This window comes from Morone saxatilis, unplaced genomic scaffold (assembly GCF_004916995.1).
Source record: "Morone saxatilis isolate NCDOM2014 unplaced genomic scaffold, NCSU_SB_2.0 Contig20, whole genome shotgun sequence".
In the NCBI taxonomy this organism is placed as follows: Eukaryota; Metazoa; Chordata; class Actinopteri; family Moronidae; genus Morone; species Morone saxatilis.
The window spans coordinates 22,532,506-22,545,046 of NW_023339763.1; the positions used below are offsets into that span (position 1 = coordinate 22,532,506).

At 42.3% G+C, this 12,541-nt stretch overlaps 1 protein-coding gene across 2 annotated transcripts in view; it reads right to left on the bottom strand.

The window, feature by feature from the left end:
* Positions 1-12,541, bottom strand: part of nova1 (NOVA alternative splicing regulator 1) — a 23,874-nt gene that overhangs the window by 9,938 nt on the left and 1,395 nt on the right. Inside the window, exons 1-2 of one of the 2 annotated variants that reach the window (XM_035666961.1) lie at positions 8,264-8,537; positions 5,502-5,645 (exon numbers count right to left, since the gene is read on the bottom strand). In XM_035666961.1, coding sequence (XP_035522854.1) covers positions 5,502-5,645; positions 8,264-8,267 — 148 coding nt within the window. In that variant the 5' untranslated portion in view covers positions 8,268-8,537. Of the gene's footprint in view, positions 1-5,501; positions 5,646-8,263; positions 8,538-12,541 lie in introns of those variants that run through there. The other variant, XM_035666960.1, reaches the window with a different exon arrangement.

Consider the following 12,541-nt stretch of genomic DNA (forward strand, 5'->3'; position numbering starts at 1 on the left):
GGACCTTTTGGAATAAGTGCATCATTTAGGACTGCAGTAATGTACGATCTGAGGTCTGTGTCGCATTAAAGTACAGCAGGGACTCTACTATTAGGAGGAATACTGACACAAAGTGTTGTCTTCCAGAGTAGGACTTTGATCAGAACTACGATTGTTTGACGTTACACATAATCTTTTGTCAAACACTGGCATTTTAAAGGCTGGCTGGTTCAAAATGTGTGATATTACTGTATACTAGGGGTGTAAGAAAAAAAAAACTGAGGGCTATGATGTTGGACGGTCCAGCCACTGTGATAAATACAAATGCAGATCTCACAGTTATGGTTGCATTAAAAAAGTCATCTTTTTTTAGATCAGATTTTATGCATATGGTGGTGTGTTCTTTATATGGTGAGTTTTCCTAAAATTGTTTGTTTTATTAAATAGCAATGTATTGCCTAGCCAATATATTGAATTGATGATATGATGAATGATACGTATCATATTGCCAGATTCTTGCTAATACACAGCCCTACTGTATACGTCAACACATCTCATGAAAAAAACAAAACCAGAAACGAAATCTTTCGCTCACTACCTCCTGTCAGTGGCTCTCAGCCCCCAGCTATTCTCACTAAATCTTTAAAAATGGCTCACAAATATACGTTTGTTTAAAGTAATGTCCTAAAACAGCTGGCCACTGTAGTTTTTGGCCAAGATTACTCAAACAGTAGGAAATTTGCATTTGTTGGGTACTATTTTTAGTGGTGCATTAATACACGAAAAAACATAAATAAATAAATACAAATCAAATGGAAGAGAGGCTATAGAGTTGCGATGAGAAGCAGTCAAAAAACAACATGTGAACTGAAATATAAATAGTGGTCACATGACACAACCAAATTCACATGAACATATTGCTGTGCAGTGGATGAGGCTGTGCAATAAGTTCAGCTCCATAATAATTCTGTGACAAATGACAACATTCGCAAAACTGCAAGATTACTGATTGTATTGTTGACGGATGCTACGTATCATAATACAATGCACAACAGGAGGAGCTATAAAGCTAATAGATTAATACTGATTGTGGCGGGTTTTGTGATGACTCTAAAAAACTAGTGTTGAACTCCTCAAATGTGATATTGACTGTAATGTTCCAAAGTCACTGTTATTGATGCCAAGTGGTGTACGTCTTGTATTATTTCCCCCTGGCAAAAACTTGTGACGCGCATTCATTTTTTGTTTACTTACCGCCAAAATAGTGCATTGTCAGTGATATACCCAGGTAGCATTAGTATTTGAATTGAACACAACTTACTGTAATTAAAAGCAAATCAGGCATTTTGTTTGGTTGCAAACAACAAGCCATTGTGAACACAACACAAAAGAATCATCAAAGGAAGCTTACGAAGAAAATGTCTGGCAGCATATTAACTCTGTTTCATTAGTGGTAGAAGAAAAGGAGGAAATAGTTAATCTCTACCTCCTAATAAACGCCTCTTCCTCACTTGTTGAATTTCTTTATTAAATCACTATGTTTGGCTAGCAGCTAAAAGTAGCTAGCTTAACTGCTAATAGTCTAACGATACCAGAAGATAGGAAAAGTCAGCACCTACCAAGTTACTGAGCAAAGTGCTTAGAGACTGGCTTGTGAGTCTAAACTGCTAATGACTAGCTTGCAGCTATGCTAGCCACTAGTTTGGGGGTTATTTAAAGGTCCAATGTGTACCATTTAGGAAGCTCTATGGTCAGAAATGGAATATAATATTCATTTGTATGTTCTCATTAGTGTAAAACGCCTGAATATAAGAATGTATATGTTTTTGTTGCGTTAGAATGAGCCCTTTTTATTTTCAATGTCCACGGGTTGCCGTGTTTCTATAGTAGCCAAGAACGGACAAACCAAACACTGGGTCTAGATAGGGCCTTTTGTGTTTATTGTGGGTTTTGCAGCCACCGTAGTTTATTCTACATGCTTGGAACAGGAGGGTGAGGAGAGGGGGTTGTAATCTTCAACATCAAAATCCACACTGGTCCTTTAAATCAATATGTTTGCAATTTGTGGCTGATAATACTGGCTAGTATAACTGCTAATGATGACTAGTTAGCAGCTCTGTTAGCACTCTAGTTTGGGGGAGATGTTTGTTATTTAAAGGGGTACTTTAGTAATTTACTATTGCACTTCCATAAAGTTTGGGGACTCGCAAGAGACAGAATTAAAACAAACATGGTCAAAATCTTTTCTAATACCTAGTGTGGGGTCAAGCTCTAAAAATGCCATCTACTGTATTTCCCATGCAGCAACTGAGTATTGTCTTTCATTAGATACTCTGACTTGTAAATGCCAACAAATGCCCTCTAGTTTGTAATACAGGATTTCGTTGTGGTCTCTAACCCAAGCTCACATAACCCTGTTTATATCATAGTACTACTCCTTGGGATAAGTAAACTGACCTCCATTTGTAAAACTGGTGCCCTTTTAATCAACTAACCTTTGCCAATCACAAAAATATTGTAGCAGCTGTTTGGTTGTTGCGTATTGCTGACACATCCAATACCCAATAAAAACAGAGAGGCTTGCTCTCCAACACAAAATTAGCACCATAAAACTAAGCAATACTTCAGAATACTACAGTGTAACAACTACTCTCCCTGGTTTTTGTTCGCTGGAGGCACAGACATGAAAAAGCTGCATTTTCAATCAGTTTGCAATCCTTGTCCGTGATGTCATTCTATAGGGAGCATTAGTGAGTATATACTGCATACAGACATAGTGTACAAGAGTGCAGCAGTTTCTTTTTCTAATCCTTTTTGAAGCAAATACCTCACCTTATACTCTGTGGAGTGGTGTTTTCCAGTATGAGGTCACATATTGTATTATTTTAATGATCAGATAATGGAAAACACACACCCAGTGTTTCTATGACATCACAACAGCCTCATGTGTTCGTGCTGTGAAAAGTAACTCAATACGTGTACTTGGCCGGAGCCGGCTGCACAAAGCAAAGGGTTTGAAGTTTTGTTTCTAAGTTTATGTTCAAATCGTGAACTCCCACGGCTCTCTCTGCAGCTGCTTAAATATGCGAATGTGTGTAAGTAGGTGTGAGTAGGTGTGTGTGTGTGTGTGTGTATGTGCTGAATGCACAGTGCGAGTGGGTGAATGCATGGCGTGCTGCATTTATGGGGGCTCAAGTGATCCAGCCATGCAACAGTTCAGATGGGTTCAAATCAAATAATAATAAAAAAAGATAGTCAGTGCCGATGTGTTAGGAGGCAAGCATGCAAACAACATTTTAGGAGAGGTATGATGTCATCTTATCTGGCCTGAACTTTCCCGACTACCAGGAACCAAATCTGAGAGAAACAGTGAGTGGGGAGGAGGAAAGAGGAAACTTGGCGTGTGTTGGAGCAGCTTGAGTACAGCTGGGAGAGGGGTCATGTCCACAGAGAGAGATTGAAACAGGCTATTTCTGGGCCTGCCCCCCTGTCCCCTCGCTCACATACAATCATGCATCATCCACACCCTTCACTATCTCTGCTCATCCATCTCAGTCCGCCACAGCAGGGCCCAGTTGTACATTTCCCATCAGGACCTTTGAATTCACAGTCTCATGTCTTACACTGACGGATGAGAGATGTGAGGTGGGTGGGAGTCTCAGACTGAGCCATCACAGAGAGGATTGCAGAAGAAAATGGCTGCATCGGTTGTTGTCCCCTTGATTTCTCTAGTGTGCGATTGTGCTATAGTTGGAGTGTGCTCAGGCTGCCGCAGGATGAGAGATGAGGGCGTGAACTGTGTGTAATAGCATTAGCATGCTATATTAGCCCAAATTGCAGCTGATTCAACAATGACGGAAGGTAAACCAGATGTAGCTGATAAGTTTGACATGCCGAGCAGCTTGCCTCTAACATTCAGGGCAGGTTTTTTTCTTGACGTCTATATGTTGCTGTTACCAACTTCACCAAGTTGCCCGTACCTAATACATCTAGAGTTTTTAAAGGTTTAGCCTCTACTGACTCCTCAGAAAGCGGCACTCTCAGCTATTGTGCAGTGTACAGTAGCAGTCGTTTCATTTTACTTGTGTGGGCCAGAACAACCACCCAATCAAATCCTTGCCAGCACCCTCTCCCTGAACTCCTCTTCTCACTCATCACGATAATGAGTAGGGGGATGGGCAGAGCAGGTGGTGGCCTATGAACACATCCACAATCCAAAGAGAGAAATAAGGATACATATCACTCCTTTCATTTGTTCCAATGGAGTAGCCATAGCTTACTCCCTTACACATACTTTAAGGCCTCGTGTGTAGAGAATTTCGAGCCGTGCCACCTCCGAATACTAGTCCGTTCATCATGGCTAACAGAAACATGTCAGACGAAAAAGTGCAGGAAAAATATTTGCTAGCACATCCCTTCTTCCTCTCCCCCACTGCTCGGTAATTCTCCGCCACGGTTCAGTCAGTCCAATATATCAAAACGCAACTCCCAACAGAATAGGTCAAATTCAAACCATGTTGCGCATGATTTATGTAATATTTTGTCCTTTTGTATCTAAAGGCTCGTTTTCAGCTGGAATTGCAGAGGTGACAGGAAAAATTCAATAACAAAGGTAGCCATTATGATGGAACATAGACTTCTGGGAGACAATATTCCTCTGTCTTTGACTGTGAACCCTATAATTAAAAAAATCTGTAGTAACTCTCATGTGCATATTTTGTGCTACTCATATTTCATTGGCCATGTGCATTGCTATCTATTTCCTATCTACAGCTGTAATTATGTTCTAAATATATAGACTATAAAAAGTATACTACTACACAGGAATTATTTGCTTGCGTCAGTTATCACAGAAAACATCTGGACCTAATAAGCAGTGAGACGCTCAGCACCTGTTATTTTTCAGCAGGTTGAAGCCTCCTCTGAGGCATGAAGGACAAACACCCAGACTCCTCTTCCACTAAGGCATTTGTGTTTGGAGGAAGATGGTTCAGCTTCGCCCTCCGTGTGATAAGGGTCACCGAGCTGCACGAGCATCCTTCTCCTGTTGCCATTTCTGAGTGAGACTCTCCAGCCCGGCTATTGCATTCAATGTAAGCTATACTACATCCTCTGCGTCACAGAATCTGCGGGGTGAAATAGCAGCCCCATGCAGTTTTTACAGACAAGTGAGGTAGTTATTTTAATGCACAGACATGAGACTGAGAAAATGCAGTGAAGGGGGCAACCTGCTAATCAAGCAACTTAAGTGAAGCTGAAATTTGCTCAAATCTGTAACATCTATCTACACGTTTAGTCCCTCAAGGACATAAGCATAATCAAGTTCAAAGTGTTTATGATTGGTGTGTGATTAATTAATGGACTGCAATTACTCATGGGAAGCCAAATGAAGTGGACATATCAACCTCTCTCTTGCACCGAAGCATTTCCATCATTCCTTCAGCTGGGTGATGAGTTGGAAGACATACATATATATGAGCCTGTATGCTCATCGATTTTAATTACAAAGTGTCCATTCTTACCTGGGTAGAAGTCTTTGGATTTGGACAGCTTAATGGTGGCACCCGTCTCTTTCTGCAGTTGTACGATAGTCTGGCCGCCCTTGCCAATTATAGAGCCGGCTGCATAGCTGGGGATCAGCACCTTCAGGAAGTACTCACCCTCCTCTGGGGGAGAGACACACAAAGTGGGAAAGGGTCACATCTCGTAAAGTAGCTCTGCACATCGTCATATACACCACACTGCGACCCAATCCCCCAATATCCTGAATAAGCAGAAATTCACAATGGCAATACATAGCTGTGACATATATGGGGAAAGGCAATAACATAAGCTTGTAAGTGTATTCCTTTGGTGAAGGGAAGGTATCTGAAAGGAGATTTTGCCTTTCGAGTTTGTAGCTTTCAGTGCATTCACATTTTATCAGAGATTGGTGACATGTTCTGTGTCCTGTCCCAGATTTCCTGTGGAGTAAATGATGACCTCCTTTCCTTTGCAGAGGTCTAATTTTAACTGTTTTCAAGGAGTTTTAGCAACCTCTGACTAAATACAAAGCCAGGTCCAGTGTTACTAATCATTCTTCACATGTGAATAAAGGGAATGTGGAATTAGCACCTCAGCCTGAATGCAAAACGTAGCCTGTGTTTCCTGAGGAAGAAAGTTACACACAGAGGGACTAAATGCAAACACATGAAGTCCTTATCCATGCAGTTCATGAATGCCACTACAGAGTGATCCTTCTTAATTAACAGACGTGAGAAGAACATATGGGAACCAATCCCACAGATTTGTTCAAAGACTATGCTGCCAAGATGGTCTAAATCTCCTCCATTTTGGAAGGGGCTTCTGTGGCTTACAGTGGCTTGTAGCAGTCGGTGATTGACAGCACATCAGTTTGGAGAATTTGCAGTCAAACATGTTTCCCCCTTTCAGTTGGGAAAGTTCCTTTTCCTACAATGCTAATTAAGAATTAATCAGCAGCAAAGTGTCTGTCCAAGAAACCCTGATCACACTGAGTGCGCTAATCTAGTAAAAAGCAATCAACCACATATTGAGCATGGACCCGAATATAATTAAAGAATCTGCCAACAATACATCAAAAGTATTATATTTATAGACGTGGAGCGGCTGTGATTCCCCACTGAATTCCAAATATTATATCGATGACATCATGGTTAACACTTGGTACAGGTGCATTCTTAGCACTGGGACAAATAATCTCCTCTGCATGCTGATTTCAATGCAATGACGTCATGTTCGATCCTTTTCAGCTACCTAAAGGGTGACGTCACTCGAGCGGGCAGAGATGTATCAAAGGCACTGTCCATCTTTGCAGGACGAGATTTCTGATTGTGAAGTGTGGCATGATAGTGATTTTTCGATCGCGGATGCCACAGTCACGTCACTCGCTGTGTCACTGCATCCTATGTTTTGTGGAGGGTATCAAATATGGGGGCTTGACCGGTGTGATGGGGAGGGAAGACGGATGGATGGAGGTGGACCGCCCTGCACTGAGACCAACCTGTTGCCTCAGTAATGCACTCATTAGATTCAGATGTGAATGAACATGGCACTGTGACATTAAGGGATTTCACAGCCTAGATGTTAGCTCTTCTCCTTATTGCATTAATATGCCCCTCATGTTCCATTCAGACACAGACTTGTTTTCGTGCACATCACCCATAACCAATGGCTCTGACAAACATACAGACAATGACAGGATTGTTAATGGAATTCACTTTTGATTTAGATGAATTAGCCATGGTTGTGGAGACAATCCCAAATCCCAGAACATATCATGCCCACATTTACCTGAAGGCTCACACATGAAATGAAATTTTACACCTCCATCAAAAGCTAGTAAATATGTCAGGTGCTGGTCAATATGTCATTTTCTAGATTATCCTAAGGAAAAGAAATAGGACATAAACCTTTACGCAGACATCACATAACCATCTATGTTCATCTGTGGCCATTGCCTGATCTTTAGATTTTTATGCTATATTGCAGTCAGCTCTCCGCTTTTCTCACAACCAATAACAATAAAATGACCTTGGTGGAAAAATAAAGATCATGCATGTCTGACACAGTCACCGTAAAGCTTCTGAGCCCTCACTCCTGTCACAAGATATCTGATACCCACACAAAGAATTCCAATTGAATGATGCTGATTGCAAACATCCAAAGACCTGTTGTTGACAGACAAGCCAAAACCCACTGCGTAACTTTCTTTTCGTCTTCAACCGGAGTGAACCCAGCAGGGGAGGAAGCCACTAAGATTCCCTCCATCACCCTCGCAGCCACGTTTTCTGTCATTAGTCAATAATTAATTCTGTCCTAGTGTCTGAGATCACAGTAACAGGTTTTAATGGCGTCATGTGGTAGAGTAAACATGACAATCTGTTGCTGCAATCCGCCAGGGAACGGGAGCAGTGGGGCACATTGGGAAGCCGAGCCAGTGGGGTGTTAGTTCAAACCCCTGCTTCCAATACTGGAAGGGTGGCTTGGAGGAGAGACACGGACGCTGAGCCAAATGTGTTTAGTTAAGTCACTCAAGGGGGGTGGGTCAGGAGGAAATGCCTTGTGACCGTCCTCCCTCCTTCTCACTACCCCTCCAAGTACCCATTCTGCATTTCAATAGACTAACCGGCTGCTGACAGGCAGCAAGGACGATGGAACAAAAATGAGCAATAATGGACAAATGAGGTTTAGGTGTATGAAATAGCACGTAGCCTAACATGATAGATAAATTCAACAAGTCAGACAAAAAGAGTTTGAGGCTTACCCATTCTGAGATCTGCTGCTTCTCAAGTCCTCTGTCAGATCGCCATCAATGCCGGGGCACAATCTCTAAAGGGGATCTTAACATTAGCCTAGGCATAGGTGCAATGGTAGTGTTGAGGAATGCGGCCAGTCGACTTTTTTCTACGAGGTCTAATTCATCAGTGGGTGCAGAAAAAGATATTTCACCGCAGCATCCGAGCCATGCCTGCAGCTGGCCAGAGCCTCAATTGTCTGAGAAAATGCTAATGCAGGCTCTCAGTGTTTTCAGTGAAAGACGGCACGCATTGTTCAAGCCTGCATCGGTTTGAAGGGGGGGGGTCTTCCCTGCCGCATCACCCTTTTCACTGCTCTCATCCATATTCATCGAGTGGCCTGTCCGTCTGCAGCAGCACGCAGGACTGACACCTCGCTCGGCCAATGGGTAGCCTCCTCCCTCCAGCACGTCATGTCCCCACCCCCCCGATGCCGGTCCCAAAAAATTGAATTTTCTTCCCTACTCCGCCTCTTTTGACGCAGCACTATAAAGTATGGCAGTCCATTCACTCACTTTTTTTAGTGGAAAGTGACAAAGGTGAAGTGGCAGGGGGAGCAGGCTTCAGCGGTGAATGGGGACGCATGTAGAGTGACCTTCAACAGTGGCTGAAGAGGTGTATGGATAACATAAGCAGATGATGAAGAAGGCGGAGGAGGAGTGATCCGAGACAGCGTGCCTTACGCCACCCACCCTCCTTTCCTCCTTTCCCCCACCCCCAATCCCTTAGACGGCCATGTTTGAGAGGGCGGAGGGGCTCATCAACCATTGCAAATGGCAGTGCCGCAGAATGGTGGAGGGGGGTGATGAAGCCAATCACTACGCCTATAAATCTTACACCGAAAGGTATCTTAAGTGACTGAATGTGTGTAAAAACTGCAACGTGCATGCGTGTGGGTAAGTGTGTGTGGACATGGGGGGGGTCCACCTTCATTACATAGTGCTTTCCAGGGAACCTGCAAAAAAAGGAACTATTTTTCCCCCTGGCTGCTGATTAGTTTCATCCACAAATCAAACCCTAACATCGTGGCCCGTTTGGTTTTGTAGCGAATGCCTTCCAGAAAATTCTACCAGTCTCATTCACTGAGAGATGCTCTGGTATATAGACACAGCCTCCCTGTAGACTCCACTCCCTCTCAGTCTATCCATCTCTCCTTTTCTCTCCGCTTTGCTCTGTCTTCATTTCTATCGCTCTCTCTCTCTCATTCTCTCTTCCACTGCCACCTGGCAAATTCACAGTCCGCTCACGTCACATCGCTCTGCAAGGGCACCTGTGTCCTTCCCACCAAAAATTAAAAAAAAATACAGCTCACATTCCTGTGCCAACCTTTCCATTAGCAACATTACGAGATCGTACCTAATCCCTCAGCCACACAACCTTTTGGAAGGCACATGCTTGCCAGCAACATAGGCTCAGAGTGTGGGTAATTAGAAAGAGAAATGAATGAAAGATGTTCATTTTGAGGATAGAAGGGCAAAGCTGATAAAAGAGGAGTAATTCCCCTCATTCAGTGTCCACAGCTCTTAATGCACACAGAGGGGCTCAGCTTTGAAAGAGCCCAGGCTTTCTTCCCTTTGTTGTAACTGCCAGTCATGTTAATGATCAGTTCGGTAGGAATAACGTGATCAATATCAGACGTAGTCGAGGGGTTGGTGATTACAGGGATGGCAGAAGATTATCAGGCTGTCTACCACTATTGCCAGACAGGCTGTGAATTTGCAGCTCTGCACATAATGCATGTAGATAACATGAAATGGGAGGTGATGCTAAAACACATTACAGCAAGCGCAGGGTGACAAGATATTTATGAAACATCTGTTTTGTGTAGTAGTCATTACAAGTGGTGTAAATGTACATTTTATGTGAATGTATACAGGGAGTCTGTGTTCCTGAGCTCAGCCTGTAGCACTGTGCTCTGAATTAGCCTCAAAGATCTGCACTTGTTTTTAAAATGAGATACTTATCAGAATGACCGGAAGATTGGCTGCCATATCACCTCTGTAAATCTCATTTTGGTGAGCTACTGCATATTCTACTGCATACCTTAGAGACAATGCAAAACCAACTTGTACCATAGAAATGTAATTTACTTTAGACTAAAACTCCTTAAATACATTTATAGGGATTTTGGAGAGCAATAAAAGGCCTGTAGGCTTATTACACAACATGAGTGAACACTGATGACGCTTGTCTCCACTGTTCAGGTTAAACTATGCATTAAATAAGTTGCACAGGAATACTTAAATCTGTTTAGCCCCATGGGCATTTTAGTATGTATTGCCATTACAGCACTGAGATTTTATAGGGAAGTAAGGCAGCAGTTTTATTTAATTTTGACACTTACAGTTACAGTTATTATTTTTTGTGTTGTACGTGTCCTCGAGTCCCAGAGAGGCGCCTTTAAATAAAATGTATTATTATTATTATTATTATTACAAGTCAGCATTAAAACACTAACCACAAAGCAAATGTCCCGTTACAAATTTAGTGAAATTATCCTTTATTGATCCCCATAGGGAAATTCACTCCCTGCATTTGACCCATCCTAAGTACTGGGAGCACTAGGCAGCCACAGTACAGTAACATGTATGTTAAAAATCAAACATAAATCTTTTTTTAAAAGACCCTACGAAGCTAGTAATTCTTGTATATGTTAGGGTCATACAGTTCCTGAATCTGAATTATATTCAATATATATTTCCCACTTTCTTTCTAAAACACACAAAATAGGGACAGTTAGAGGAAAACACACTAATGCTGAGAAAAGGGGTTTCTCATTGATTTTCTTGATTAAAGAACTACGGTCACTGCAAAAATCGTGTGTTTGGTTTGTCTGTTCTGGGCTCCTGTAGAAAACTCAGTTCAACGATTGGCTAGCCTCTGTAGAAGGGGGACCCCATCCCTCTATAGATAAAAACAGCCATTCTTAAAGGTAACAAAACACAATGATCTTATTGTCAGGTGATTATACACCAATGAAAACATATTATATTATATTTCTGCCAAAGGATTCTGAATGTTACAAACTGGACCTTTAAGTGTAAGATAAGCTCTTGTTTAGGAAGCCATGTCTTCAGAGGTAGACCATCATCAAGACACAATTAATTGATTCTAAAAGTACAGCAGGGCTGTGATACAGAGATGCCTTTCAAGAAGATGGAGTCAGGATGATGAAATGGTCTGTATTTTTAGTATTCATTAAGATTTTCCAAATACAATTTCACACCATCTCGCCATTCGTATCACCTGGATGGAAAGATCATATTGAAAACTCTCCCAGCAGCAGGAACTGCATGTGACCTCTCTGTTCTACAGTGGTTTTAGGGGTGCTAATGGAGGACATATGGGGGCTGAATCCGCACTAAAATACTGTCTGGTGGCACAAGGGTCCTCATGTGCCTTGCTGAAATTACATTTCTGAGGTGCAGCGAGGTGCAGCAAAGACGCACTCATGCTGCTAGAAATAGGATATAATGCTGCTATCATTGAATGGCGGGGTGTCTGGGACACAAAGACAGACACAGCAAATTTCAGTAGCATATGGTGAAGAAACTGCCTGTTCTCCATGGACATCTAATTAACGTGAAGTTCTTGAATAAGTCCCCATGAGCTGCAGACCATAACAATCACCAGCTGAAATAAGATGTGCAGTCAGTAGCTGGCATACTGGATCAGCCGTCATCCTCACTGCTGCACTCCGACATCTTACTGATGAGTAATGAAGCAAGTGTGCACACACCTCCTTGCTGGTTCTACATTGGCCACCATTTCTCCTCCAGAAAGAGTGTTTCTGTAGTCTTCCCTCTGCGTGAGTTTATACTCTCATGCAGGGATATTTGGAACCAACCACATTTTCCCCAAAAAAGGTCCTAATTTGTCAACATCCCAACACCCAGCTCTGCTCGTTGAGCTCCTTTAATTTGCATTTTAGTATTTCACAACTGTAATCCTGTGTAACTGTGTCCTAACAGTTCCGACAGCCTAAAAGCCGGTATGGCAAACATCATGAAAAGCTAACAAAAATACCAAACAGATGCTGAGATTTGGCTTACCCCACAACCTAAAAATAACTTGACTTTGATAGGAATCTAGGCTACAAGTGGTGATGAATGTGTACCCTGCCAGTTATACAGTGTGGTATGATTTTCACTGGATGGGTTTATTCTGCTTCTTGTACTTAAACGCACACTAATTCCAGCATTATTTTAGGCCCTAAGCAGAAGAATATTACACTAAAATCTCCCAGA